This window comes from Sciurus vulgaris (genome assembly GCF_902686455.1).
Source record: "Sciurus vulgaris genome assembly, chromosome: 3".
NCBI classification, from domain to species: domain Eukaryota; kingdom Metazoa; phylum Chordata; class Mammalia; order Rodentia; family Sciuridae; genus Sciurus; species Sciurus vulgaris.
Genome location: NC_136463.1, coordinates 1,145,968 through 1,169,917, shown reverse-complemented (window position 1 = coordinate 1,169,917; position 23,950 = coordinate 1,145,968). Strand labels below are relative to the sequence as shown.

The 23,950-nt window shown below is 58.4% G+C and overlaps 3 protein-coding genes across 6 annotated transcripts; all 3 read right to left on the bottom strand.

Annotated features, from left to right (window-relative positions):
• Positions 1 to 5,037, bottom strand: MCRIP1 (MAPK regulated corepressor interacting protein 1). 4 transcript variants are annotated; one of them, XM_079134663.1, is made up of 5 exons: positions 4,954 to 5,037; positions 1,691 to 1,745; positions 1,481 to 1,599; positions 968 to 1,069; positions 1 to 857 (listed from the first exon to the last, which is right to left on the bottom strand). In XM_079134663.1, the coding sequence occupies exons 2-5, from the start codon at positions 1,696 to 1,698 to the stop codon at positions 793 to 795; spliced, it is 294 nt and encodes a 97-aa protein (XP_078990789.1). In that variant the 5' UTR covers positions 1,699 to 1,745; positions 4,954 to 5,037; the 3' UTR covers positions 1 to 792. The 4 variants fall into 4 exon arrangements, with proteins under 4 accessions (XP_078990789.1, XP_078990788.1, XP_078990786.1 ...); XM_079134662.1 differs by having other exon boundaries at positions 1,691 to 1,815; positions 4,954 to 5,007; XM_079134660.1 differs by lacking the exon at positions 4,954 to 5,037 and adding an exon at positions 4,024 to 4,266 and having other exon boundaries at positions 1,691 to 1,815.
• Positions 5,038 to 5,183: 146 nt separating this feature from the next.
• PPP1R27 (protein phosphatase 1 regulatory subunit 27) lies at positions 5,184 to 6,465 on the bottom strand. The gene is made up of 3 exons (XM_079134163.1): positions 6,185 to 6,465; positions 5,928 to 6,078; positions 5,184 to 5,617 (listed from the first exon to the last, which is right to left on the bottom strand). The coding sequence occupies exons 1-3, from the start codon at positions 6,372 to 6,374 to the stop codon at positions 5,494 to 5,496; spliced, it is 465 nt and encodes a 154-aa protein (XP_078990289.1). The 5' UTR covers positions 6,375 to 6,465; the 3' UTR covers positions 5,184 to 5,493.
• A 4,412-nt stretch (positions 6,466 to 10,877) lies between these two features.
• On the bottom strand, positions 10,878 to 22,372 carry P4HB (prolyl 4-hydroxylase subunit beta). Its single transcript, XM_079134161.1, has 11 exons — positions 22,120 to 22,372; positions 20,931 to 21,137; positions 18,821 to 18,954; positions 18,539 to 18,676; positions 14,153 to 14,257; positions 13,887 to 14,012; positions 13,483 to 13,683; positions 13,034 to 13,154; positions 12,724 to 12,905; positions 12,485 to 12,571; positions 10,878 to 11,784 (listed from the first exon to the last, which is right to left on the bottom strand). Exons 1-11 carry the CDS (start codon positions 22,268 to 22,270, stop codon positions 11,707 to 11,709), a joined length of 1,530 nt encoding a protein of 509 aa, XP_078990287.1. The 5' UTR covers positions 22,271 to 22,372; the 3' UTR covers positions 10,878 to 11,706.
• Between the last annotated feature and the right edge of the window lie 1,578 nt (positions 22,373 to 23,950).

Here is a 23,950-nt window from a genome sequence, read left to right as displayed (position 1 = left end):
TCCCAGTGCCACCCAGGTTTATTCACAGACCCCCAGGCTCCAGGGCCACACAGACACTTGACTTCCAGAAGGTACAGGAAGAAAAAGGGGCCCTGGTGACCCTCCCACACACTCCAGAGCCAGGACAGGCCCAACAGCACCACTTCAGGGTCAGTCTCGGCACTCCTGGCCCACAGGTGCCACTGTGGCCACAGGACTGTAGGCACCAGGCCAGGTCTGGTTGCTGGGGACCCCTTCAGGAAGGTCAGCACTGTCTCAGGCCCAGAGACCCGGTGCCACCCTGAAGCTGAGGCAGAGAAGGGGCAGGCTGGACAGTGGGGACTGGAGGCTCCCAAGTATTGAGGCCAGAGGAGCAGCAGGGGTCGTGGGGCCCCAAGCTGGGCACAGGGGCAGTGGTGCTTGTCCCACTTTCTGGTCATCTCAAGGACAAAGCAAGCCAGTCCCACCAAACTGGGAAACAGGCCCCCTTCTCCTTCCTGATCCTGTAGTGGCCAGGAACAGGAGGGAGGGGCAGTGGCCGGTGAGAAGGGACAAGAGTCAAGGCCTCTGGGGGAGGGCAGGCAGGGTCAGACCCCCCTCAAGTGACAGGGGCAGCCTGAGATTCCCAGGGAGAAAAGGAGAGGACACAGAGAGGAAAAGTGGCCTCAGCCATCAATTCTGCTGACCCTGGGGTTTGCAGCCCACTGGAGCACAGCCCCTCTCTCCTCCTGGGAGTGGGGCCCACAGGACAGGAGGAAGCCAACATCAAGGGCACCCTGATCTTCCAGAGGCCAGGGGAGGGGCACTGGCACTCTAGGACTTCTTGGCGTCCTGCATGTTCCGGCGCTTCAGGTCACTTAGGTCAATGGGCTTGAAGGCTGCCAGGGAATGTGTGGTCAGCGCTGGTGCAGGCCCCTTGCCAGTGCCCACCTCTGGAAGCAGGGGGCTTTCCTGCCCCAGCCCCACCTCCCAGGGCGGCCCCACTCACTCTTCAGGCTGGGGTTGGGGACCTTCTCCACGTACTCCTCCACCAGGCCCCGCTCACCACCCGACAGCTGGCTGCGCAGGTCTCGCTCCACACCCTGCCAGGCTGGCACGGGCGGAGGGCAGTGAGGTCAGTGTCAGGCAAAGGCCAGCCATGAGACCACCCTCTCCATCTTCCAGCACCCAGCACTCCCCACCTTGGCGGGCTGGCCCCTCAGTGAGATGCCCATCTGACCCAGCCGGGATTCCGAGCAGTGGTCTTGGCTTGGCCTTCCTTCTGCGTCCTCCACCGACCCCTTTTCTGGGTCAGCAACTGCTGGGGGCACCCATCTTCCACACCTCCCTCCTCCCCAGCACCCCAGTGCCGACGACAGGTTGCAGACGCCACCCTCTCCTCTAGGGCTGTTAGAGTACCCCCCAACATTCAGAAGGACTCATGGGGTGGTGCAGTGGAGGTGGAGCATCAGCTGAGCAGGGAGGCTGACTGCTCCCAGGAGGAGCCAAGTGGCACACCCACCTTCATAGATGAAGCGCACATTCTCCTCGTGGGCGGGGGTGAAGATCTCACTGCTGTTAGTGGGCGAGCGGGGGCTGCTGTTCCTCTTGCCGTTGTAGACAACTCTGGAGACGGGGGAACTGGGGAGGCCAAAGTATGAGGTTGGGCACAGGGCAGAGTGGGCCCCCCCCCCCACCCCCGGTGGAGGCTGCCCTGATGCCCAGAACCTACCTGGTCATCGCTGGGCGTCTGGTCCTAGTGCTCTGCTGCAGGATCCCCTCAGCCTCTGAAACAGGAGTGGGACAGAGCATGACTCCTCCAGCAGAGGGGAGGGAGCGGGCACGTCCACTGCCTCCCTGTAAGCAGTGATCAAACTGTGTGGACCTGCCATTATCCAGGGGACCCCGCAGATTAAGGCCCAGCCCTGGGTGGTCAGTGGGCTCCAAGCAATCCTGGGCAGCCAGGTCAGCTGGAGGGTTAGGGGCATCAGCTGGTCAGACACCTGCAGGACGCAGTGAGCTGGCCTGTGTGCTCTGCCCCATCACTGTCAGAGGGCAGGGGCCTCTCTCAGCACAGGGTCCAGTGCCCCCCACAAGCTGCAAAATGGGAATGAGCTTCCTGATGGTGAGGAGCCTGGCATATACCAGAGGCCTCAAGGTTGCTTGGTGTCGGGCCTGGATTCCTGGTCCCCTGGGACCAGGCTGGGGTGTGAGCAGAGTTTGTGCCCCTAGGATAGAACCTACCAAGATGGGGGCAGAGGGAGCTGCCAGGTCTGATCAGTAATTAGGACTGAGGGAGCACTGCCAGTTTAGTCTCAACTCGGGGTTTTCATAGCCTGCACCTATTTTGAGGGTGGGGTTTTCATACTGGCCAGCTCTGGACACATGGTCTACACAGGGTGCAACCCAGGTGCTGGGCAAGGGAGTCCCAGAAGGGGGCTTCTAGTAAAAACTCTCCATGCCCATCCCCAGGGCCAAAGGGCTCCACACAGCCCAGAGCACACAGCTGCAGCCCCTCACAAAGGGCAGGAAGCTTGGCATTATGGGCTCTCCCTCCCTGGCTGCTGAGTCATCACATAACGACCCATCATTTGAATGCAGTACAAGCAAATATAAGCCCACCACCAAAAGCAAGAAAAAAGGCACCAAGTCAGCTGAGGGCACTAGGACCCTGTGCCCTCCCCATGTGCTCATGCTTTCTTGGATCCCAGGGGCTCTCTGCCCATGGTCCTCCAGGGCTGCTCGCCTGGGAAGGCCAGAGCATAGGGAAAGCCCTATGGGACCCAATGAGGCAGCAGGACCAAGTGAAGACCCTCAAAGAAGGGAGGCACTCAGCACCCTGCCTCAGCTCTCAGGGCCCAGAATGCCAGCTCCCGACACCGAAGGCTCCATTAGGGACTCCTGCCTCCAAGCCCACCCTCCTCAGGTGCCTTCCTTCCCAGGGCAGTCTCAGCAGCCACAGCCTCCAGTGGCTGCCTGGCTTTCATGAATGCCATGCCCTCAGCCTGGGTCCCCCTGCTGGCACCAGCCTGGCTGGCAGTGATGTTTGTGTTTGGCTAAGTAAGGACAACCTGAGCATGTTTACTGGCCAGGACAGAGGGAAGCATGACACCAGATGAGCAGGGTCCCTGAAGCAGCAGACATGAGGAAGCCCAGGACCACAGGGATGGAGTGGGCTGGAGAGAATGGCTCAGGCCAGCAGAAGTGCCAGAAAGCATGAAAAAACCCCCAAGCTTCAGACAGCCATCAGGTTGCAGCCTGTTAATCTGCAGCTGAGGTAGTAAGTGGTGGCCGCCAGGCAGACCAGGGGGCAGGGAAGGGTGCAGGGAGGCACTGTTAGTGGGCAACAGGGAGAGCATGCAGGGCAGCACTTCAAGCCTCACCCCATGGGGCCAGCCCCAGGCTTGGAGCAGGTGGACACCACCACCCCAGGTCCACACACCTTCCTGCCTTTGTCCTCTCTTTTCTCATAATCATGTTCTCAATACAGGAGCTCAACACCTCAGCCTACATCCCATCAACCTAAAACACTTCTTTAATATGGTGCTGAAGACTGAACCTAGGCTCTCACATGCTAGCCAAGCATGCCACCACTGAGCTACAGCCCCAGCCTTTGGAAAAATCTTAACTTCAAGGCGGGGTCTCAATAAGTTGCTCAGGCTGGCCTTGAAATTACAGTCCTGCCTCAGCCTCCCGAGTAGCTAGGATTCAGGCACAGACCATACACAGCATTCTAAAATACTGCTTCCTCATGACTTTGAAATTGGATTGCATCTAGCAGTCGCTAACATGTCAAAGTGTGGCAGTGTCGTTTTTTTTTTTTCCTTCTCCACGGACCCACAAAACAAGGGGAACCTCACGAGGCAGTGTCTCAGACCTGAGAACTCAGTGACCGTCTTCCCACCCAGGACCTCCGGCCCAGAGTCCCTCCACCAACACTCTTTTTTCCATCCACGACCCCCACCTTGCTGACACCCAAGTCCAGCCCTGCTGCACCGGCCTCGCAGTTGTGTGAGTGCACACAACTCTGCTGGGCCATTCCCGACACCCTCCCCCTGCACTCACCAGCAAGCTGCCAATGGCCTCTTCTGCCATCAAGCCCACTGCCCAGGTGTTTCATGTTCTCTCAGGGGTCACTTCCTGCTACTCCCCAACCCCCATTCCAAATGCAGCCTTTGCCACAGAACTGCCTGCGAACTGCCACCCCACAGTGCAAGTGAGCCTTCAGCCTAAGTGCGGTGCAGGGCTCCTCTGCGTGCGGCCTCTGACCGTCCGCCCGCCTCTGCCGCCGGCTGCAGGCAGGCCCGCCGGGCCTCGGCTTTCTGCCTCCAGCCAGGTCTCCACGGCTCCTCAACCAGCTGACGCTCCGAAGGAAAGCGATGCTGCTGGTTACGAGCACACACCAGGCGGCTCTGGGCAGACCGGAAGGCCGGCCACCCGGGCAGCACAGGGTCCCGAGGAGGCCGCCGGCGAGGAGGCCTGGCAGCCCCGCTCCAGGGCCGACCCCGGCCCGCTCCCGCGCAGGTCGGTGGCTGCCTCGGCGCTGCCCGACCGAGGAGCGAGGCGGGGTCCTGGCCTCCGGGACGGCGCGGTCCCCGGCCGCCCTGCGGCCCTGCTGGGACGGGGGCGCCGGGCACCCCGGGCGGCAGGGGCGCGGCCCCAGGTGGTTGTCCGGTCCAGCCGAGCGACAGCGGGCGTCCCGCGGGAGCGGGCGGTGCGCGGCCGCGTTCCTTCCCCCGCAGCTCCTGGGCCGCGCCGCCCCTCGGTGTCCTGCATCCTCTCCGGCCGGCGAGACCTCGAGGGCCGGCCGGGCCAAAGGGCCGCCGTGGAGGCGGCAGGCCCGGCGCCCCGCCTGCACCGCCCGCCCGCCGCGCGCCTCGGCCCCGGCCGCTCGCTGCCCGCCCGGGGGCGCGGCGGGAGCAACCTGGCAGCGGCTCCGGCCGCCGGCCGCCCCGCCCCGCAGCCCAGGCCCGCCGCCGGCCGCGCCCGCCTCACCTGGCCCGCCGCGCCGCCGCCTCCCGAGGGCCGGCCGGAAGTGACGCCGCGCAGGCGCAGGGGGCACGTGACCGCGCCGGGGCGGGCGGGCCCGCGAAGCTGGCCGGGGCGGGCGGGCAGGGAGCCCGGGAGCCGGAGCGGGGCGCGGGCCGGGGCCAAGGGGGCCCGGGGCGCCCCCCGGCGAGGAGCGTGAGCGCCCGCCCTGGTCCCCAGGAATCGGGCCACCACCACAGGCTTGGGAATCACGTTTATTGAAAAAGTACAAAGTGTCACAATAAAAAATCCACCTAGCGGGCTGGGGACGTAGCTCAGTGGTGGAGCACTTGGGAGCACTTGCCCAACACGTGTGAGCACCTGGTTGAGCCCCAGCACCACACGAGAAATTCACCTGGTGAAAAAGCCAAGCCAGAGACATGGGTGTAGGGGACAGGGGTCACGCCCGAGGACCAGTCCTGGCCAGCCCAGCGGCAGCCCTGATCCGACAAATGAAGAATGCCCTGTTCCTGGAACGAGCGCAGGAGCCCCGGAGTGCAGCCTGACTCAGTTCATCGTGGTTCCTTTGAAGAGCTCCACCAGGTCCTTGAAGTCGGGGTCGATGAGGTCGGAGGGCAGGTCACCGTCGTCATTGGCTGCCTCTCGGTCTGCCCCCAGGGAGATGAGGTACCTGGGGTGCAGAGAGCAGCCGAGGTTGAAGCTCACTGCTTGTCCCCGCCCCAGCGCACAGGCAGGGAGCCCTGGGTCACCTGTTTGTTTTTCCAGGCAGCGGGAGGAGGAGGAAACCTGACCCTTTGGAAGCTGCAGCTAGCTTTCCAGTTTGTTCTGGGCCACAACAGGACAGAACCTGGGTGCCAGAGGACAGCCTCGGGTTGGTGCCTGCACCATTAGGGCTGTGCTGTGGGGACCCACACCCTGGAGACCAGTGGAGACCTGGAGAGTTTGGGACAAGGCCTCTGCACCCGGTCCGGCCCTCTCACCTGGCTATGTCTGGGTACCCATCACTGCAGGCGATGTGCAGAGGTGTCCACCCCGTCTCATCGCGCTGGTGTATGTCAGCCCCGTATTTGACCAGCAACTTCACACACTCCAGGTTTCCAGAGAGCACTGCTTCATGCAGAGCAGCCAGGCCTGGGCAGGGTGGGAGGGCCGGGCTTAAGGCTGGAGTCCTCCACATTGAACTAACTTCCCCAGGAGCCCCAGAGGCCCATGACCAGTCCCTCTGGGGCTCACTCACCTGAGGGGTGGATGGTGTCCAGGGAAACTTTCCGAGCCCGGATGAAACGCCCTACCTGCTCCAGGTCACCCTGGCGGATGTGGTCCAAGAAGAGGACGTCATTAGGGAAGCGCACACTGCGGTCAGCCAGCAGCCGCCGGCGCCGCTGCCGGGGGCTATAGCGGGTGTAGCGTACTGTTCTGCTGGGCATCCTGGGGGCTGGGGTGGGTCCCTACACTGGGAGGAGGAGTGTGCCGGCCAGACCAGGCCAGCATGCAGGTTCTTCTGATGGAGACCCACGTCCTGCTTATATAGTGTCTGCGGAGCTATATAAAGCTGCGCAGTCATGCTGTGGACAAGAGGGGCTGAAACCGAGCTGCTCCCCTCCCTGTGCACCGGATCATGTTTGGTGGCTCATCTTTCAGCCCACCTGTCGTCATGTCCGGCCAAAGGGGTCAGATCCTTCCTGGCCACCGCTCCCTGCCCCACAGCTGGACCTAGAAGGTGCTTTAACAGAGGGCAGGAGAAGGACAGGGCCCTTGAAGAAGGCCTCAGTTGTAGACTGAAGGGCAAGGTAAGTGCCACAGTTATAAAGAGGCCTGAGCACCTGGGATGACTGGCCTCTGCCTCCTGGAGAAGGAGGGCCTCCCCACACCCCAGGAGCACTGGTCTGTCAGCATTGGGGAGGCCAGGCCCAGCCCCTCCCACCTGTCACTCTCACCTGCATCATAGCTTCTAGATGCTGGGTGGCTCTGTGGTTGCACAGACCTGTTCCCCAGGCTGGACACTGCAAGACCAGGGTCCTGCCCGACCCTGGGGAATCCCCTCTCCTGCCATTTTCCCTCCCTGCCACACCTTCTCTTGGTTCTGGGTTCTGGACATGCTGCCAGGAACGTGCTCACACTGAAAGTGGTGTCTAGTCTGTCTCCCATGTTGAGAGACCGTATGGAGAGGTGTGCCCTCAGCCTAGCCCTCGCAAGCTGTCGTTACCAGCAGCCCTGTTTTTTTTTTTTTTTTTTTTTCCGGTGGTGGTATTGGACATTGAACCCAGGTTGCTTTACCACTGAGCCATTTTTTAGTTTATATTCTGAGATAGGATCTCAGTAAGTTGCCGAGGCTGGTCTTGAACTTTGATCCTCATCCTTATCCTCCTGTTTGCTGGGATTACAGGCCTGTGCCACCACACCTGGCCACATCTCCTTTTCAAAAGGACAGCAGTCATAATGGATTTATGGCCCACCTCACTCCAGCGTGACCTCATCTTAACCAATTACAGGAACGGTGACCCTATTTCTAGATAAGTTGGCATTCCAGCTGGGCACATTGGTGCACACCTGTCATCCTAGCTTCTCGGGAGGCCAAGGCAGGAGGATGCAAGGTCAAGGTCAGTCTGGGCAATTTAGGAAGACCCTGACTGAAAAAAACAAAAACAAAAACAACAACCGAACACAGCTGGGGATGCCGCTCAGTGGTAGAGTGCTCCTGGGTTCAGTCCTTAAGTCACATTCCAAGGTCCTGGGGATAGGACATGAATCGGAGCAGAGCTCAATATCCCATTAGCGAGATGCTCCAGGTGGCCTCTGGAGGCCTGGATGACAGGACCTGGACTGGCCAGCCCTGCAAGCGGGGTGAGGGAGGGAGAGCTGGCGTGTGAGCAGAGGCCCTCCATCATCAGTCAGACTCCAGCCAACAAAGTCAAGTCAACAAGCGTGTCCAGCGCCCTCAAGGTGCAAAGCCGTGGCCGAAGGCTGCAGGAGAAAGCCCTGTCCCTGCCCTGCCTGGCAGCACCTCCTGCCTCAGTGCCCAGGTGCACCCCACTGTGGCCTGGGGCCTCACACCCAGGCTGATCCCTCTATGTCTCACACAATGTGGCAACCCACACAGCCTGTCTAGGCCCGACCTGCAGGGACCCTGCTGGGGCCGTGCCTGTGTCCTGCATTTCCAGGGACTCGGGAAGTGCTGGTCTGTCCTGTAAACTCCTGGTCGCTTGGGAAGAGTCAGTACAGTTACTTGCCCCTTGTTTACAGGAAGCCAGGAGACTAAACATTAGGGGATGCATCCTCTGCTGTGAACATTGCCTTTTCTCCCCTTGGTCAAGGACCAGGGTTCCTTCCCTGACATAGAAAGAAAGGTGGGGGTGGGGAGAGAAAGCTAGTGAGCTTGTGAGGTGAAGCTGCCTCCCGACCAGCACTGACCAGGACCAGCAGAACAGCCCTGTCTAGCAGGCTCTGGGCTTCAGGCTGGATGGACTAGGTTAAATGGGTCAGATGAGCCTGTTTGGCCACCCCAAGTGGCAGCCCAAGTGGATGCCTATCCTGCTACCAGCGACCTGAGGGAGTGGAGGAGTTTGCGCCTTTGGGGTTTCTGTGTGGATCAGAGAAGGAACTGTTCCCCAAGGCCTCTTAGTCTCTACAGGTCCCCTAGATGGGCGGACATGCTCTTGCTGGAGTTGCTGGAAATCGTGTCTGCACCCTGAGCAGCAGACACTACCTGGAGTACCTGCCCACAACTGTCACAGCCCTCCCTGCTATCCTGGGTGAAACAGAACTTGTATTTTGGTAGCTTTGTCCCTGATTTGTCTCAGTTGGTATGAACTTGTGACAAAAGTGAGCTGGTCTGCGTGATTTTTAGTTTCTATTTTTTCAACATCAAAGTAAACATTTATGCAAAAAGGTTACCATCTGCCAGGCATGGCAGTGCATGCCTGTAATCACAGCGACTTGGGAGGCTAAGCAGAAGGACCACAAGTTCAAAGCCAGGCTCAGGAACTTAGTGAGACCCTAAGCAACTTAGCAAGACCCTGTCTCAAAATAAAAAATTAAAAGGACTGGGGATGTGGCTCAGTGGCAAAATGTCCCTGGGTTCGATCCCCAGTACCAAAAAGAAAGAAGAGTTGGCAGAGGCATGCTGGCCAGCCAGGCCAGGCCCCGGCCCCAGCCCCTCCCTTCCAGGAAGGCTCTGAGGCCAGAGGACCCTGGGGGCAGTGAGCCCAGACTGGCATCTGCTTTTTAGGTTTCAGTAGCTTCTGGTCACTTAGGGAGAGGGAGGGAGGAAAGGCGGGGAGAGAGAGAGAGAGAGAGAGAGAGAGAGAGGGATTGGGAAGTCCCAGGCTGCTAAGCCTTCGCTGCCTCCCCCAGAGCCTTCAGACTTGCCTTGCTAATCCACTGGCCCCGTCAGGGTTTTGGACACCACCCCACAGCCTCCAGCACAGCCTAGCCCGGGAATGCACTCATCAGCTGCCTCTGCGAAGGGGAAAGGTATCCGTGACTCACTCCCTGACCAGGAGCGCGTGACGGCCGCCTGGTCCCATCATTCTATCCAGAGACCAAGCACCTGCACAGCTGGGAAGCAGGGTCACCCACACCCTGTCCTGTCAGCCGTGGCTGGAGATGGCCTCTGCTCTTGGCCTCGCTGCATTCCTTCCCCTGGAGGCCCTGTGGCTCCTGCAGGGGCCACAGCTCCAGGGCCTCGGCTCACACCTTAGTATCCTCTTACCCAGCTTCCAGTTCCCTGTGCCTTCTGTAACGTGGGGATCACGCCACCGTGTTGGCAGGACCCAGGCATGACGTACGAAGGCTACTGAGGCCCTTGGAGTTCAGCTGGCTGGAAACCACCCCCAATATGGGCCGCCTGGAAGCCAGCAAAGTGGACGAGCTGGAGTGGGCAGTGCCAGGACCATGGGAGCCTGAGCAAGCTGGTGCTGCCCAAGGGTGACACCAGTCCTCATCACCTGCTGGCTGTGTGCTGCATTGTGCAGGGGCAGCCTTGGGCTTGTGAGGGCTGTGAGGGCTGGTAGAGCAGGAGGGGCCCAGGAGGCCAGTGGTGTGGGAGGTGAGGCTCCTTCTCCAGGAGGCCAGTCATCTTCCAGTGTGGGAACCAGCCATCCTGCTGGTGGCGGTGCTGGGCTCCTTTGGATGCTTGCCCCTCCTGTGTGGTCACCGTGGGACTCCTGATGCATCCCAGTGGGCAGGGGACGAGCCGGCTCAGGAGCTCCCTCGCCTGCACGGCATCATCTGTGGACTCCAGTTGTCCTTTCCCCATGCGCCCCACAAGCGAGTCAAACTTTTTAAATTTAGTTTTGGTATGAGATTAAACTCACGAGTGCTTGACCACGGAGCCAAATCCCCAGCACTCCACCTTTTTAAAAAATTTAGACAGGGCCTGGGTAGGTTGCTGAGGCTGGCTTTGAATTTGCACTCCTACCTCAGCCTCCTGAGCTGCTGGGATTGCAGGCATGTGCCACCTCACCTGGCTCAGATTACATTTTAAAACCCAGGAAAAGCCTTACTTTTAATACCAGTCTTATTTCCATCAAGGTTTGGTCGACAATCATGGCAAATTGTTCATTTGACCTCTTCTTGAGGCTTGTCAGACCCCCCAGGTGAAGGCACGGGGTGACCCAGCAGTGGCCAGGCGCAGCCGCGTCCAGTCAACATCATGACACCAGGCACAGGCCAGCAGCAGCTGGCCTGCCACGTGGGCACATCAACACGCCCCTGCTGGGTGGCCTGTCTGCTGAGGGCTGGGGTTCCCAACCCGCACACAGGCCCTGAGTGACTCTGTGCTGGCCGTATTGCTGTACTTTGTAACACACTTCAACAAAGAGGTCTCAATGCCAGTGACCCCGCAAAGCTGGTGGAATTTCTTCAGTCCAGTCAGTGGGAATCTCAGCCCAGCTCCTGTAACTTGAAGAAATGAAGCTGAGGCCACGGTGGGTAGTAAAATTTCAACTTTATTTGGCCAATGTGTTCAATTCCCATACTGTGGTAGAAATGCCTGAAGAATGGTCAAGGTCTGATTCAGCTGCAGTGTACCTGGCCGTCCCCCGGCCTGGGAACCAAGGGTCCTGGTTCTGCCTCGTGTAGGCCTTGACCATGCTGGAGGAGACCCTGCAGCCAGCGTGAAGCGCCCGAGACGGTGGGGAGCCCCGGCCTGAGGAGGAACAGGTGAGCTGTCCAGGTCTGTCCTGGCCCTGCAGCCAGCAGCCACAGCGCCTCCTCTAGATGTGGGGCACCCTGACTGGGTCCAGAGGTCTCCATTTAACCAAGAATTGTTAGGACCATGTGCAGTCATGGCCACACTGGCACGAGGTGCGTGGAGAATGACCATATCCAGTGGACCCGTCCCTCCCCACACAGGGCACAGGGGTCTCCAGGGAGGCCCAGCCAAGGTGGAGCAAATACCCTGACGTCGAAAAAATGTCTAAAAGTCCCACAGATGGAGAGCACAATCCTCTCTAACAGGAAAGAGAGTACCAGTGTGAGATCCCAAACATTTTAGCGAGCACTCGGGACAAAAACCATGTACAAAAAAGTACATCACAATTTTAAAAAAAGGAGCCCACCCAGACGGGCTGGCCTGGAGATAAATCCCTTTCCAAACATTGAAAAGCAAGAGGAGACGGTAGGTGCACGCGCGTGTCAGGATGAGTTCCCTGGTCTCCGAGGACGCTCCCTGCGCAGGTGGGGCCGGCTCCGGAGGCCTGGCTGCAGGGCGGCCCCGGTGCTGGACGGGGTGGACTGGGTGCCAGGCTGGCCTCTGCCTCACAGCTCGTCCTTCACAGCTTTCTGCTCCTCCTCCTCCTCCAGGTCTGGCTCTTCGGCTTCTTCCAGGTCTAGGTCCTGGGATGCAGGAAGGGAGGGCAGTCACAGGGCTGTGGCCACAGGCCACCGGGATCTGCCTGCAAGACTGGATGAGCCAGGGACCCCAGGCATCCTGGCGGGAAGTCCGAGCACAGCGAGCACCGGGTCCCACTCAGTCCTCGGGTCCCTTGTTGCACGGCCAGTGGTGACGCTCGGCGCCTTGGTCCAGGCCCACCCTAGCAGCCACAGTGGCCTCAGGACAGACCTGCTCTCACCCCTACCACACCCTGACCACACCCTCCACTCCCTGCCTGAGGCCACCCAGTCACCCGCTCCACCCCCAGGTTCTCCCGACTGCCCTCCACCTTCCCCAGAACAACTACGACCAGCTACGAGCCAATGTGGACAGGACTGGGCTCCTGAGGTCGAGCCCACACCCACACGCAGCCTGGGGCCAGCAGGGTGCCCCACACAGTAACTACTAAGTGTCACATTAGCCAAGCAATGGTGGGCTTTAGCCAGGGGTGGGACACTCGAGTCCACGTCAGTAGGGATGTGAGGGCCCCATGGCCTGCGTCTCTGAAATCACCCCTGCAGGAGGCGCACGGCCTCCGTGCTGCGGTGGGAGCACCTGTCCCCAGGGCACCTGGGTCCAGGGCCTGCAGGCACAGCTACACCTCCCACGTGGAGGGAGGCCTGTGTCCCCAGAAGCCACCCAGGTCTGTATGACCACACTCACATCATCATCTCCTGCCCCGTCCTGGCCACCACTCTCCAAGAACTTCTTAAAGCCCTCCAGGGTCCGCTCCCCGTTGTAGTCGATGACCTGTGAGACAAGAGGCGAGGGGCATGGAGCCAGCCTAGACCACCAGACCCCAGGGCAGCAGTGTCCCTGTGCTGCGGACAGGTGAGGCTTCTCAAGAGGAGCCTGCAGGCCTCTCCCACCCAACTCCTTTCTGGCCCCAGGGGAGATCGCACCGTTCTGTCTGCACGCGCAGGGAAGAACTTCAGCGTGGGGAAGCTGTGCACTCTGACCGCCTCCACCTCATTGGCTGTGGAGTCCATCTTGGCAATGACGATGTTCTCGTGATCCCTGTACGTCTCTCCCAGTTTGTCCCAAATGGGGGCCAGTTGCTTGCAGTGGCCACACCATGGGGCATCTGAAAAGAAGGCCGTGCTGAAAGGTCCACCCTGGACCAGGAGCCACCGTGACTGCTGGCTCTGGGCTCTGAATGACTTACAAATTGCTGAGGGGAGCACAACCCAGGACCCGAGGTGCCGCACTCACAGAATTCCACAAAGACGTTCTTTTTTTCATCAAAAGCCACCTCTTCAAAGTTCTTCCCAACCAGCACTTTGACAGGTTGCTTGTCCCAGTCTTCAGGAAGCTCCTGGCTCATCAGGTGGGGCTAGAGGGCAAACAGACCAGGTCAGAGGGAGTGCTGCCCAGAGGCCCACGGCGCTGCCCCCACACCACCCCTGGCCTGGCCGAGGCACACGCTGTCCTCAGAGGCCGCCAAGCCAGTGGTGCCAAACCTGGCGAGAGGAGAGGAGCCAGCAAGGTCGGCCCAGTGAGAGAATACGAGGGCACCTCGCAGCCTTGAGGCCACTGTCACGCGTGGTGGGGCCACTCGCAAGGACAGCAGGGCCCCGCTGCCAGTGTCTTCAGACTCTGAGGGAAGCGCAGATGCCGGGGACGCCAGGGCCCAGAGCCCAGGAGCAGAGCCCACTGCCGACCTTGATCTTGCCCTCCAGGAAGCGGTGGCAGAACTCCGAGATCCTCTCGGCTGTCAGCTCCTCTGACTCGGGCTTGTACTTGGTCATCTCCTCCTCCAGGGTGATCAGGCGCACTGCTGGGCACTCCTCCTTCTTTAGGCCAAAGAACTCGAGGATGCGCTGGTTGTCAGCGTGGTCGCTGTCGATGAAGATAAACAGGATCTTGGGGGAGAAAAGGCACACTGAGACAGGCCCCCGGCAGCCCGTGGCAGCAGACTCCTGTCCTGGAGCTGCTCTCTCCTCCCAGCCCTGCGGGCGACTGCCTGCAGGCCGAGCTGGCCTAGGGGACCCCCATCACCCAGACCCCAAGGGGAAGCTCGAGGCCTTGACCACCTGGGGAAGCCACATGTCCCCAGGTGGCCCACCTTGCCCTTGAAGCCCCCGGCGGCTTTCTTGAAGTTGCTCAGTTTGCTGTCATAGTCAGACACACTCTTGGGCAGGAACAGCAGGATGTGAGTCTTGATTTCACCTCCAAAGATCTTCGGGGCTGTCTGTGTCACAAACAGAAGTTCTTGGGTCTAAGCACAACTCATCTTTGACAGAATACTGATGACAGTGACAAATGGACTCCTGCACACCGGGGGAGCCCACCTGCACCACTGACCTCCACTCAGGGCTGCAGGGGACGCACCTGCTCAGTGAACTCAATGACCAGGGGCAGCTGGTTGTGCTTGATGAAGTCCAGGAGGTTCTCTTTGGTGATCTCCCCTTCAAAGTTGTTCCGGCCCTCATCAAACTGTGGACAGAAAGTGGGTTGTGAGTTTTGCTGCTATAAGCCAGCCTGCCACAGGCTTCTAGGCTCAGCCAGGCATGTCTGAGGACCCCAGCAACGGGGACAGAACACACTTGCTCCCTGTGGCCACCAGCAAGTCTCGATTTGTCCACAACTCAGGCGTCGTAGCTCCAGGTCCTCTAGCTGCTCCAAAGGAAGAGCGTGTGTGGCAGGACAGTCACAGAAGTGACTAGATTCTATCCCTGTAGGCCAGACGAGGCTAAGAAGTCACTGCAGAGACCCACTGCTCAGAAGCCCATGGAGTGGCGCAGGCTGGAGGCAGGCGGCAGCCCAGGGCATCGTAAGGAGACTCCATCGCTGCCCGTGGGCTGAGACGCTCCAGCTGCTGAGTATGAGGGAGTCCGTCAGGCTCACCAGCCTTCCTCATCTCCAGCTTCCTGAGGCAGCATTCACAAAGCATGGCCCTGCCCAGGTCCCCAGTGTCAAAGCCACCTGTCACCAGGCCTTGTGGCTCTCTGTGCAGGGAGGAGCAGGGTGGCAGGTGTGCGCATAGCCTGAAGGCACAAGAGGAGGGCCTGCAGTCTCAGGCTGGTCCCTGAGAGTTGCAGAAATCTAAATACCACTGTCCTCGCTAAAGTGCTTTTGTCTGAGAAAAAATAATTTTTGTAAAAATGTTTTTCATTGTTATGTGTAACAGGGTTACCATTATCTTATTTGTATTTATTCTGAGACAGGGTCTTGCTGAGCTACCCAGGCTGGCCTGAAACTCCTCAGCCCAAGGGATCCTCCCACCTCAGCCTCTTGCTGGGAAGACAGGCCTGAGCCACCAAGCCTAGCCTATTCCTAAAGTTTTTTTTTTTAAAGCATTCTTCTTTCTTTAACCTTTCTTTCTTTATATTTATGTGGTACTGAGGATCGAACCCAGTGCCTCAAATATGTGAGGCAAGTGTCTCACTGAGCTACAGCTCTGGACTCTTCCAGGTGGTTTTGATCCAGGCTGGGTAGACTTGAGGATGTGGAGCTGACTGGACTGGCCACTTCCCACTCCCAGGGTGGGTTACATCCAGGGCAGGTCTGTGTCAAGCAGACCTTCTAGCTCAACCCTGGCCAACCCCACACCGTGGGCTGCTCCCTACGGTGCCCTGCTCTGAGCCAGGGCAGCAGAGGCTTCCAGGCCTGCTCTACCTTCCCCAAATCAGCAAATGTGGAGAGGATGATGGGGTGGAAAGGCAAGGTCAGGGAGCCCTTTGAGAGGGTCACTGGCCCAGATCCACCAGGCACTGGTGGGCGGGGCCTGCTCTCCTCTCCTACTATGCTGAGCCACAGGGCACCTCAACCTGCAGTGAAGCTTCTGCTGCCCCCAGAGCACCAGGCATCATGTGCACAACCTCACACTGAGAGCCGAGAGCACAGCTGAGCATCTGTGTCAGGCTGCGATCCTGCTGGTAACATGGCCACTTACACTTGGTCACTGTCTACTTCCTTTCTATTTTGGGGATACTATAGGGGAACCGTGAGCCACATCCCCAGCTCTTTAATATTTTGAGACAACAGTCTTGTCACATTGCCCAGACTGGCTTTGAGCTTGTGCTCCAAGCACTGGGATCGCAGGTGTGTGCCACCATGCCCAACCCATGGTTTAGTCTACTCTGGTAAAGCTCCTGTTCAGCTGGGGGCAGCCGCCAAGAGGCCTGCCAAGGGGCCTCAAGTGAAGGCCACTATACCTCCACCTACATCTCAGGCTGGACACCAGTCCTGCCAGATCACCATGACAGGAGTCACGAAAAGGCGGATGCTGCAGGTTGGTGGAGGCCCCTGGCCCCACCCTTATCCTTAACTCCTAAGACAAAAAAGTGAACATCAAATAAACAAACAGGACCACAGTCCCAGCCAGGGCCTCCCTAGCTTGGATTTTCCCTGACTTCCTCCAGGTAGGACAGGAAGCAGGCAGCAGCTGGTTGCCTCAGAGCCTGGCCTGCTGGAAGGTAAGGCATCTGTCCCCACCAAGCCAGGCCCAGGACAGTGCCCTGGGCAGATAGCAAGACCCAGTTCACTTGGCAGAAGTGGGTTTAGCAGTCTGAGGAGGAGGAACAAAGGTAAAGAAAATAAACCTGACAGAGCAGGGGTGTGGGTACTGCAACACCAGACACCTGAGATGGACTCTAGCACCATCCCCTCCTGTCTGTCGAACCTCAGATGTGCCCCCCTGCTGACCCCCTCGGCAGGGCTGCCAGGAAGCAAGCCCTCGGCTTTGGTGCAAAAGAAATCACCACCCACTAGCTAGCACCAGACCCAAAGGCATGCCCAGCCCAGTGGAAAGCAGATAGCTGAGGTACTAAAAATCACATACAGTTAGACATGGTGGTTCACACCTATAATCCTAGCAACTCAGGAGGCTGGGGCAGGAGGATCACAAATGGGAGGCCAGCCTCAGCAACTCAGCAAAGCCCTGTCTCAAAAAAATAAAAAGAGCTGGGGATGTAGCTCAGTGGTCAAGTGGCCTGGGTTCCATTACAGAACAAAAACAGAAAAAACAAAACAAACAAACCCCAACCAAATCAAAATACTAACTACACACCAACAGCCCAAACAGGGACCTACCTTAATGTACTTCACGCTTCCAAGGCAAGAACAAGAAACTGTTGTCTTAGCCTACAAGGATATGTGACTGCCACAACCATCCACCCAACGTGCACATGGCTACTCAGATGCAGCATGAGGGGCAGACTGGTGGACGGAACTGAAAGTGGCGCCTGCAGGTTCCCATGGGCCTCAGGAACTGTCCCTCAACCTCGGCTTTAGGAGATGGGCAACCTTCTCTTGCATTCCAGAGTCTTGGCTCTGTCTGCTTCACTTTGCACTCTCAGATTTTTCTAGGCAGGTATCTAAGATTTGTTGTGGGCCTGTGCAAAGACAAGTGGTGACCCAGCAGCTCTACCCGCGTCAGGCCTTAGGCTCCCACGGAGGAGAGCATGTCAGCTGGCTGGGGCTCTGTTGAGGAAGGAGTAAGGGAAATGGCTAAAAGCCAAGAGCAAGGGCACTTTGCCCCACCTCTCCTGCGGTGTGGCTGCTGGGAGGGGCACTCAGTCCTCCGCCCAGTCTGGAAGTGCAAGGAGCTCAGCCCCCAGTCTGAAGCTGTTTCGGGGTGAAGCACATATACAAAAGGACCTCACTGAGAAGCAGCGTCACTGTCAAGCCAGGCAGCCTCGCCCACCAGCACTGCATGCTTCCTGAACGTCTACTGCTCTGGGGGTTTCCTTCTGCTGGGAACAGAGCAGGACGGCACTCCAAGACCCTGCACCCCAACTGAGAACACCATCCTGCCCGGCTCCTTTGGTCTTCCTTTTCATAGAGCTTCCTCTCCCTTTTCCTTGTGCACTTTGCCACCTGGACGGCACTAACCCGGGAGTACACACTCCCAGGCATGGCTGTGCTGCAAGAGCAGGGGTGCTCTGTGCCAGCCCTACCTCCAGGGAGAAGACCAACCCACAGGCCCACAGGCAGCAGCGGGCAATGAGGAGACTGCTATGTCCCTGTAACAGGCAGAATCAGGGAAGAGACACGTGGCTGACAAAGAGGAAGGACAGCAGGGTCAGACTCAGCAGCTTCCAAGGTGGGAGGCACAGGAACTGTAGCTCTGCCCACCAGCGGGAAGATACCCAGAGCTCGCGCTCTGGAGTTTCCATCTGGGGAGAGGAAAGCCCTGGAATGGACGGAGTGATGGCGGCATGGCAGTGTGGATGTGATCAATGCCACCAAATTGGTCACTTAACCATGCTGGGCATGGGTAATGCCGGGCATGGTGGAGGCTGAGACAGGAGGATCCTACGTCTGAGGCCAGCCTCAGTGATTTTATCCAGGCCCTAAGCAACTTAGTGAGACCCCGTCTCAAAAATAAAAAAAAATATAAAGGCTGGGAATGTGGCTCAGCAGTTAAACGCCCCTGGGTTCAATTCCTGGCACCAAAAAAAAAAAAAAAAAGTTAAGCTAGCCAACCTTGCCCCAAGTGGGGAAAAAAAAAAAAAAAAAAAAAAAAAAAGCTACCAGTCCAAAGTGGCTGCCCTTGTGTCCTTTAGGAGGCCCAGCACATTGGCTGTCACAGAAGGCTGGCCATAGGCCCTGCACTCCAAAGTCCAAAGGCCACTGAGTGACTCCTGCAGTCTGGCTCTGCCAGTCAGTGACACCCTGGACAACGACGAGCCTCCCAGCAGTAAGAAAAGCAACACCACCCCCTGCAGACCAACATCTGTCCTGCCCTGGGTGCAGCTGTCCAGGGTCACTCACCTTCTTGAAGAGGACCACCCCATCTTTGCTGAGCTGGTATTTGGAGAACACATCACTGTTGGACGTGATTCCAAATGGTATGTCATCGATGGCCTCTGCTGCCAGCAAGAACTGCTTGGCAAAGTCCGACTCGACATCCTGGGAAAGGAAGGAAAAGCAGAGGTGGCTGCACCCCCAACACCAAGGAGCCCACCTGGCAGAGCAGGCAGGCAGACACTGCAGTGCCCAGGGCACAGGACCCCTCTCAAAAGTGATAGCACACTGCAAGTTCTGAAACTCTACCTTGAAGAAGCCAATGACAGCCACCTCGCTGGACTCTACCAAGGACTCTGCAGCAGCACCATCAGGCAGCGCGGTGGCAGCAGGGCCTGTGCGCTTCTTCAGCCAGTTCACGATGTCATCAGCTTCTCTGCCAGCTGTACCCCAACAAAAGCAGGTTCCAGAGTCAGGGTGCCTGGCACTCTCTCGCCTGAGCTCCACCCGGCAGGCTGAGGACAGCTGACTGACCCCTAAAAAGAGCTGTTCTCTCCACAGGGAGGTCTGCACCCTGGCCACCCACCTCCTGACTCCAGCACGGGAGGCCACAGCTATGCTGAAAGGCAGGAAGTGAGTGTCATTCTTGGGAGATAAGTTTTTGTTCTCAAATCCCTTGCATTTTCTAAATTTTCTTTGACAGTAAAATTGATTAAACTCTGCCAGGTGCAGTAGCACATGCCTGTAATTCCATCAATTTGGGAGGCTGAGGCAAAGTTTAAAGTCAGTCCAGGCAATTTAGCAAGACCACATCTCAAAAAGAAAAAGAAGAAAAGGGCTGGATGGAGCTCAGTGGTGAATTGCCCCTGGTTCAAACCCCAGGACCAAATTTTTTTTTGCTGCTGCTGTTTTTGGTACTGGGGATTGAACTCAGGGGCACTCGACCTCTGAGCCACCTCCCTAGCCCTACTTTGTATTTTATTTAGACACAAGGTCTCCTTGAGTTGCTTAGCACCTCAATTTTGCTGAGACTGGTTTTGAACATGCAATCCTCCTGCTTCAGCCTCCCGAGCTGCTGGGATTACAGGTTTGAGTCACCACACCTGGCTCAATCCCTAGTATCAAAAGTTAAAACAAAATTGTTTTTCCATTATACTCACACACACTTTCTCCCCACAGCACTCTCATACCAAGCTGAGTTGTGGAGATGTAGTTAGTTATGTCAACCTCAATGCCAGTTCTCCCTCCTTGAAAACAGGCTCAACTTGACTTTCTGACACTCCCAGGTGGGCCAGTTGTTTCTAAGCCCAGTCTTACCCACTTCCTGGACTGGTAAGAACTAGAGAGAGTATGTGCCTGCATGCCACCCAAAGCAGACAGGGATAAGAAAAAGGCCTGCCTGCTCCTTCCAGGTGGAGGCCAACGAAGCTGTTCTCCACTTCTTTCCTAGGGTGTGACTACCTGGGCCAACCGGGAAAGTGATGCCCCACCCCAGAGTGACCAGGATTCTGCAGCCAAGTGCCTACAAAAAGCTGAGTTGCCAGTTACCAGTGGATGCAGGAGCAGTTGTCTCATCTATAAAACCCAAGTGTTAGTGGGGAACCATGGTGACTTTGGACAAGGTTCTCCCTAGTCCAAGACTAAACATGAATTAAACAGTGGGGACCAGGTGCTGGGTGGGGTGGAGCACACCTGTAAGCCCAGCAACTCAAGAGGGTGAGGCAGCAGGATCCCAAGTTCAGAGCCAGCCTCAGCAACTTAGTGAGGCTGTAAGCAGTAATAAAAAGTGCTAGGGCTGTGGTTCATGGTTAAACACCCCTGGGTTCAATGTCTGGTACCAAAAAAATAGTGGGGTCTACTAGTGAAGCAACCAGAGTGGCTGATGCCGATTAGGACATGTCTGTTTGAAGGGATACTTCTGCTAACACTGGGATGGGCAGCCCTGACAGATATTCTGCGGAACTCATCTTAGAGACCAGAAAGCCTTCCTGTGCTGCCAGTCATTGATTTGTCTTGGAGGTGGAAGGACAGCAGCTGGGAGCTTGCATTTGGGACCTGCCTGGAGACATCACACGGATGCTTGGTGTATCCAAGCATGGTGGCTGGCACACTGCATGCAAGTCCACATGTGCCACAGATGCACAGCTGTTCTTGGAAGCGATGAGAACCTGAAGCCCTGCCAGCCAGCGGCATCTCCAGAAAAACCTTGCCAGCAGGACCCCCAGAGGCCACCAGACACAGTGGGCTGCACCTGAGGATCTTCTTCCAGGGAGGGAACTTCCTCACAGGACCCTTAGACGTGGACCAGTTGTGAATATAGTCCCCCCCAAGAGTCCCTGAAAACGGGCCCCCACCTCAGGTACACCACTGGGTGAGCTTTCAGCTAGGTTTGCCTCCAAGGCCTGCACCGTGGTCACACCTGTATACTCCTTGGGGGAGGCCGTGTCTCCATTCTTGAAGAACTTGATTGTGGGGTATCCTCGGACGCCATACTGCTGGGCCAGGTCAGATTCTTCAGTAGCATCCACCTTTGCGAGTCGGATCTCAGAACCTTCTGCCTTCAGCTTCCCAGCTGCTTTGGCATACTCAGGGGCCAGTGCTTTGCAGTGGCCACACCAAGGGGCATCTGGAAAAGAAAGTGGGACTCTGGAAAGCAGTCCTTGATCCAGTCCCACTGCTTCCCTTGCTTTCTCTTTTGCCCTTTCCTTCATAAAAACCTTATCTGCACACCAAGATAAGACCTCTTAACCCATGAGGCTGAGCTGATAACTGCTCTCTTGGGCAACATCAGGAGAGAGGCCATAAGTGACAAACCAACACCACCCCCTGCTCTGCTCCTCACCACCAGCACTGGAAGACACACCCTCTAGGTTGGTAACTTCCTGTAAGCTGCAGGTGGTCAGAGCCAGTGTGTCCCTAAGATTTCCCTTTAAGAGCCCAGGACAAGTTAAGGGGTTGATGGCCCAGCCTTATAACAACCAAAAAATACTTGAGCACGTAATACACATCTGTGCAGGGTCCAGCATCTGCTCAGATTCTCATCTGAAACCTTTCTTTACAGGTGGGAGTAACACAATCTGCCAAGGAAGGGTAGCAGCTGTGGTGGGCATAAGATTCCCACTCCGGAGGCAGTTGGAGCCCAAATACTCGTTAACAAGCAAAGCCTCGGAAGAGCTTGCTACACGACAAGAAAGCTGGGGCAGGTTAAGGGTGGCGCGGGCAGGAGCTGGGCATTCTGGGTCAGTCCAGCTGGGTAATTAGCAGGGCTGGACCCTGGCTTGCTCGTCTGCGGCGGCCCGCACAGGTCCGTCCTGCTTCCCCCACTTAAGAGAGGGTTCCTGCCATGTGGACGTCGGGCACAAAGACAGCTCCCTGGCTCTCCGCCCGGCAGTCACCCTCGAGGAGCCGGGACGCGAACGCTTCCAATTTAGGCAGGAAGGATGCCCTCCGGGCGGCCGGGGGCAGCGAGGCTGACAGCAGGCGCGCCCGGCCAGGCCGAGCTCGGCGGGCGGCGGGCCAGCACGGCAGGCAGCCCCGCCGCCCCGGCCCGACGCGCGCAGGGCCGCAGGAGGCGGCGCCCCCAGCCCGGCCGGGCCCGCCGCACTCACAGAACTCCACCAGCAGGTACTTGTGCGTCGCCAGCGCCTCCGCGAAGTTGCTCTTCTTCAGCACCAGGACGTGGTCCTCCTCCTCGGGCGCGTCGGCGCCCACTCGGGCAGCCGCGGCCAGGGCCAGGCACAGCAGAGCGCGGCTCAGCATGTCGGACGCCGGAGCGGGCGGGGCGGTTCGGTTGGGGCCGCCGGGACAGCCGAGGCGACGAGAGCGCGCGCCGGCCCCGGCCTCGCCTTTATAAATCCTGCTCCGGGGGCGCGCCCGCTAACCCGCCGCGCGCACCATCGGCCGCGCGCACGCGCCCTTAGGGGCCCTCGGATTGGCAGGCGAGCTGCGGGGGCCTGCCCTCGCCGCGCACGGATTGGACGCCCACGCTAGGACCGCCCGGGAGTCGGAAACGCTACGGAGGCCTTCCTCGCCCTCCTCCGGGATTGGCCGCGGCGCTCGCGCTCGCTCCGCTCCCCATCCTCTGATTGGCTCCGAGCGGAGAACTTTCTCTCCCTCGACTTCTGACTGGTGATATACATGCACACCTTCCGCGGGGCTGGAATGGCTGCTTCTTTTGTCTGTGGTTCCTGATTGGCCAAGATTTGCGCGCACCCTGAGCGTCCCTTCGTCGAACGTGGCAGTGGGGCGGAGTCCCTGGCCGGGGGGTGGAGCTGCGCCTGCGCCTCCGAAACCCCTCGTGTTGCATTCTGACTGGACCGCGTATCCGTAACTGGCACCGCCCCCTGACTGACGGTCGGAAGTCTGGCTGACGCAATTTCCGTCGCGCGTGCTGCTCGTGCAGCGCCTGCATGGGTGCGGGGTCCAGCAGGTGGGCAGCTCTGGCGCTCTGCGCGGTTTTGGCCGGGTGGGCCAGGCGGGGTTCGCGGGGCCTGTTGCGCCTGCGGGTTCAGCGGGCGGTGGCGCGGCCCTGATCCGCCTCCGAGGCCTGGTTCGTGCCAGACTCGGATGCCGGGCGGACGGAACGCGGCCGCATCGATGGCCGCCCGTCGAAGTGATATTTTTCTTTATTTCCGTGGATTTTGGGAACTTAAGTTACACACGAGGCCCACGTTTTGACTGGCTGCCCGCCGCGGAGTCCTCCGCCTCCCGCGAGCCCTGCCCCCTCGCCCCTGCCTCCCTTTCGCGTGCAGGGCTCTTCTTAAGGCTCACCAGGAAAGGGAAGCGCTCCCCACTTAGACGTGCACGTTGACTGTAATGTCGTCCTGGTTTTCAGAAATGGCGAAATACAGAAAGAAACGTTCCTGTTCTTCTGCGCGTTTGTGTGTTGGGACTTTGTTTTGCGGTACTGGGAATATGGAACCCGGGGCCTCCCACATGCCAGGCAAATGGTCTACCACTGAGCTACACCCGCAGCATTTTTTCCATTTTATTTTGAGACAGGGTCTGGCTAAATTGTCCAGGCTGAGCTCGAACTTGTGGTCCTGCCTCGGCCTCCCCCTTAACCTGGAAGTACAGGTGTGTGGCACCTTTGCCCAGAGAGATTGTTCTTGAGAGAGTGCACTTGGAATGTGAGTTCCTTGCCTTCGAGACCCAGTGCTACTAGCTCCGTACGTGTAATTACTGCAACTCTGGGAGCTGAAACGGGGATTGCAAGATGGAGGCCAGCATGGGCAACTTAGCTACACCCTAAGTCAAAAGGACTGGGGATGTAACTCAACGGTAGAGGCCCGTGGAATCGGTCCCCAGGTGCTATGCGCCTCAGCCTTCACATACACACAAACACACACACTGCTGGTAGAGCAAGGGTCAGATACCGGTGGTGCCTGCTGGGAGACATGCCTGTTTCCCAAGTTTGACTTTTCAGGTCTAGAAGGACTA

What these genes read in the sequence shown, in the direction of transcription:
- MCRIP1 (XM_079134660.1), bottom strand. Translation starts at nt 4,053, where the DNA reads ATGGCAGAAGAGGCCATTGGCAGCTTGCTG. An exon ending in TGTGCGCTTCATCTATGAAG is followed by an intron (nt 1,070 to 1,480) that starts GTGGGTGTGCCA and finishes CGCCCGTGCCAG; the next exon opens with CCTGGCAGGGTGTGGAGCGA. An exon ending in CCCCAACCCCAGCCTGAAGA is followed by an intron (nt 858 to 967) that starts GTGAGTGGGGCC and finishes ATTCCCTGGCAG; the next exon opens with CCTTCAAGCCCATTGACCTA.
- PPP1R27 (XM_079134163.1), bottom strand. Translation starts at nt 6,374, where the DNA reads ATGCCCAGCAGAACAGTACGCTACACCCGCTATAGCCCCCGGCAGCGG. An exon ending in GGACACCATCCACCCCTCAG is followed by an intron (nt 6,079 to 6,184) that starts GTGAGTGAGCCC and finishes CACCCTGCCCAG; the next exon opens with GCCTGGCTGCTCTGCATGAA. An exon ending in GGGTACCCAGACATAGCCAG is followed by an intron (nt 5,618 to 5,927) that starts GTGAGAGGGCCG and finishes TCTGCACCCCAG; the next exon opens with GTACCTCATCTCCCTGGGGG.
- P4HB (XM_079134161.1), bottom strand. Translation starts at nt 22,270, where the DNA reads ATGCTGAGCCGCGCTCTGCTGTGCCTGGCCCTGGCCGCGGCTGCCCGA. An exon ending in CTCCCCCAAGGAGTATACAG is followed by an intron (nt 18,955 to 20,930) that starts GTGTGACCACGG and finishes GTTGGGGTACAG; the next exon opens with CTGGCAGAGAAGCTGATGAC. An exon ending in TCATTGAGTTCACTGAGCAG is followed by an intron (nt 14,013 to 14,152) that starts GTGCGTCCCCTG and finishes TTTGTGACACAG; the next exon opens with ACAGCCCCGAAGATCTTTGG.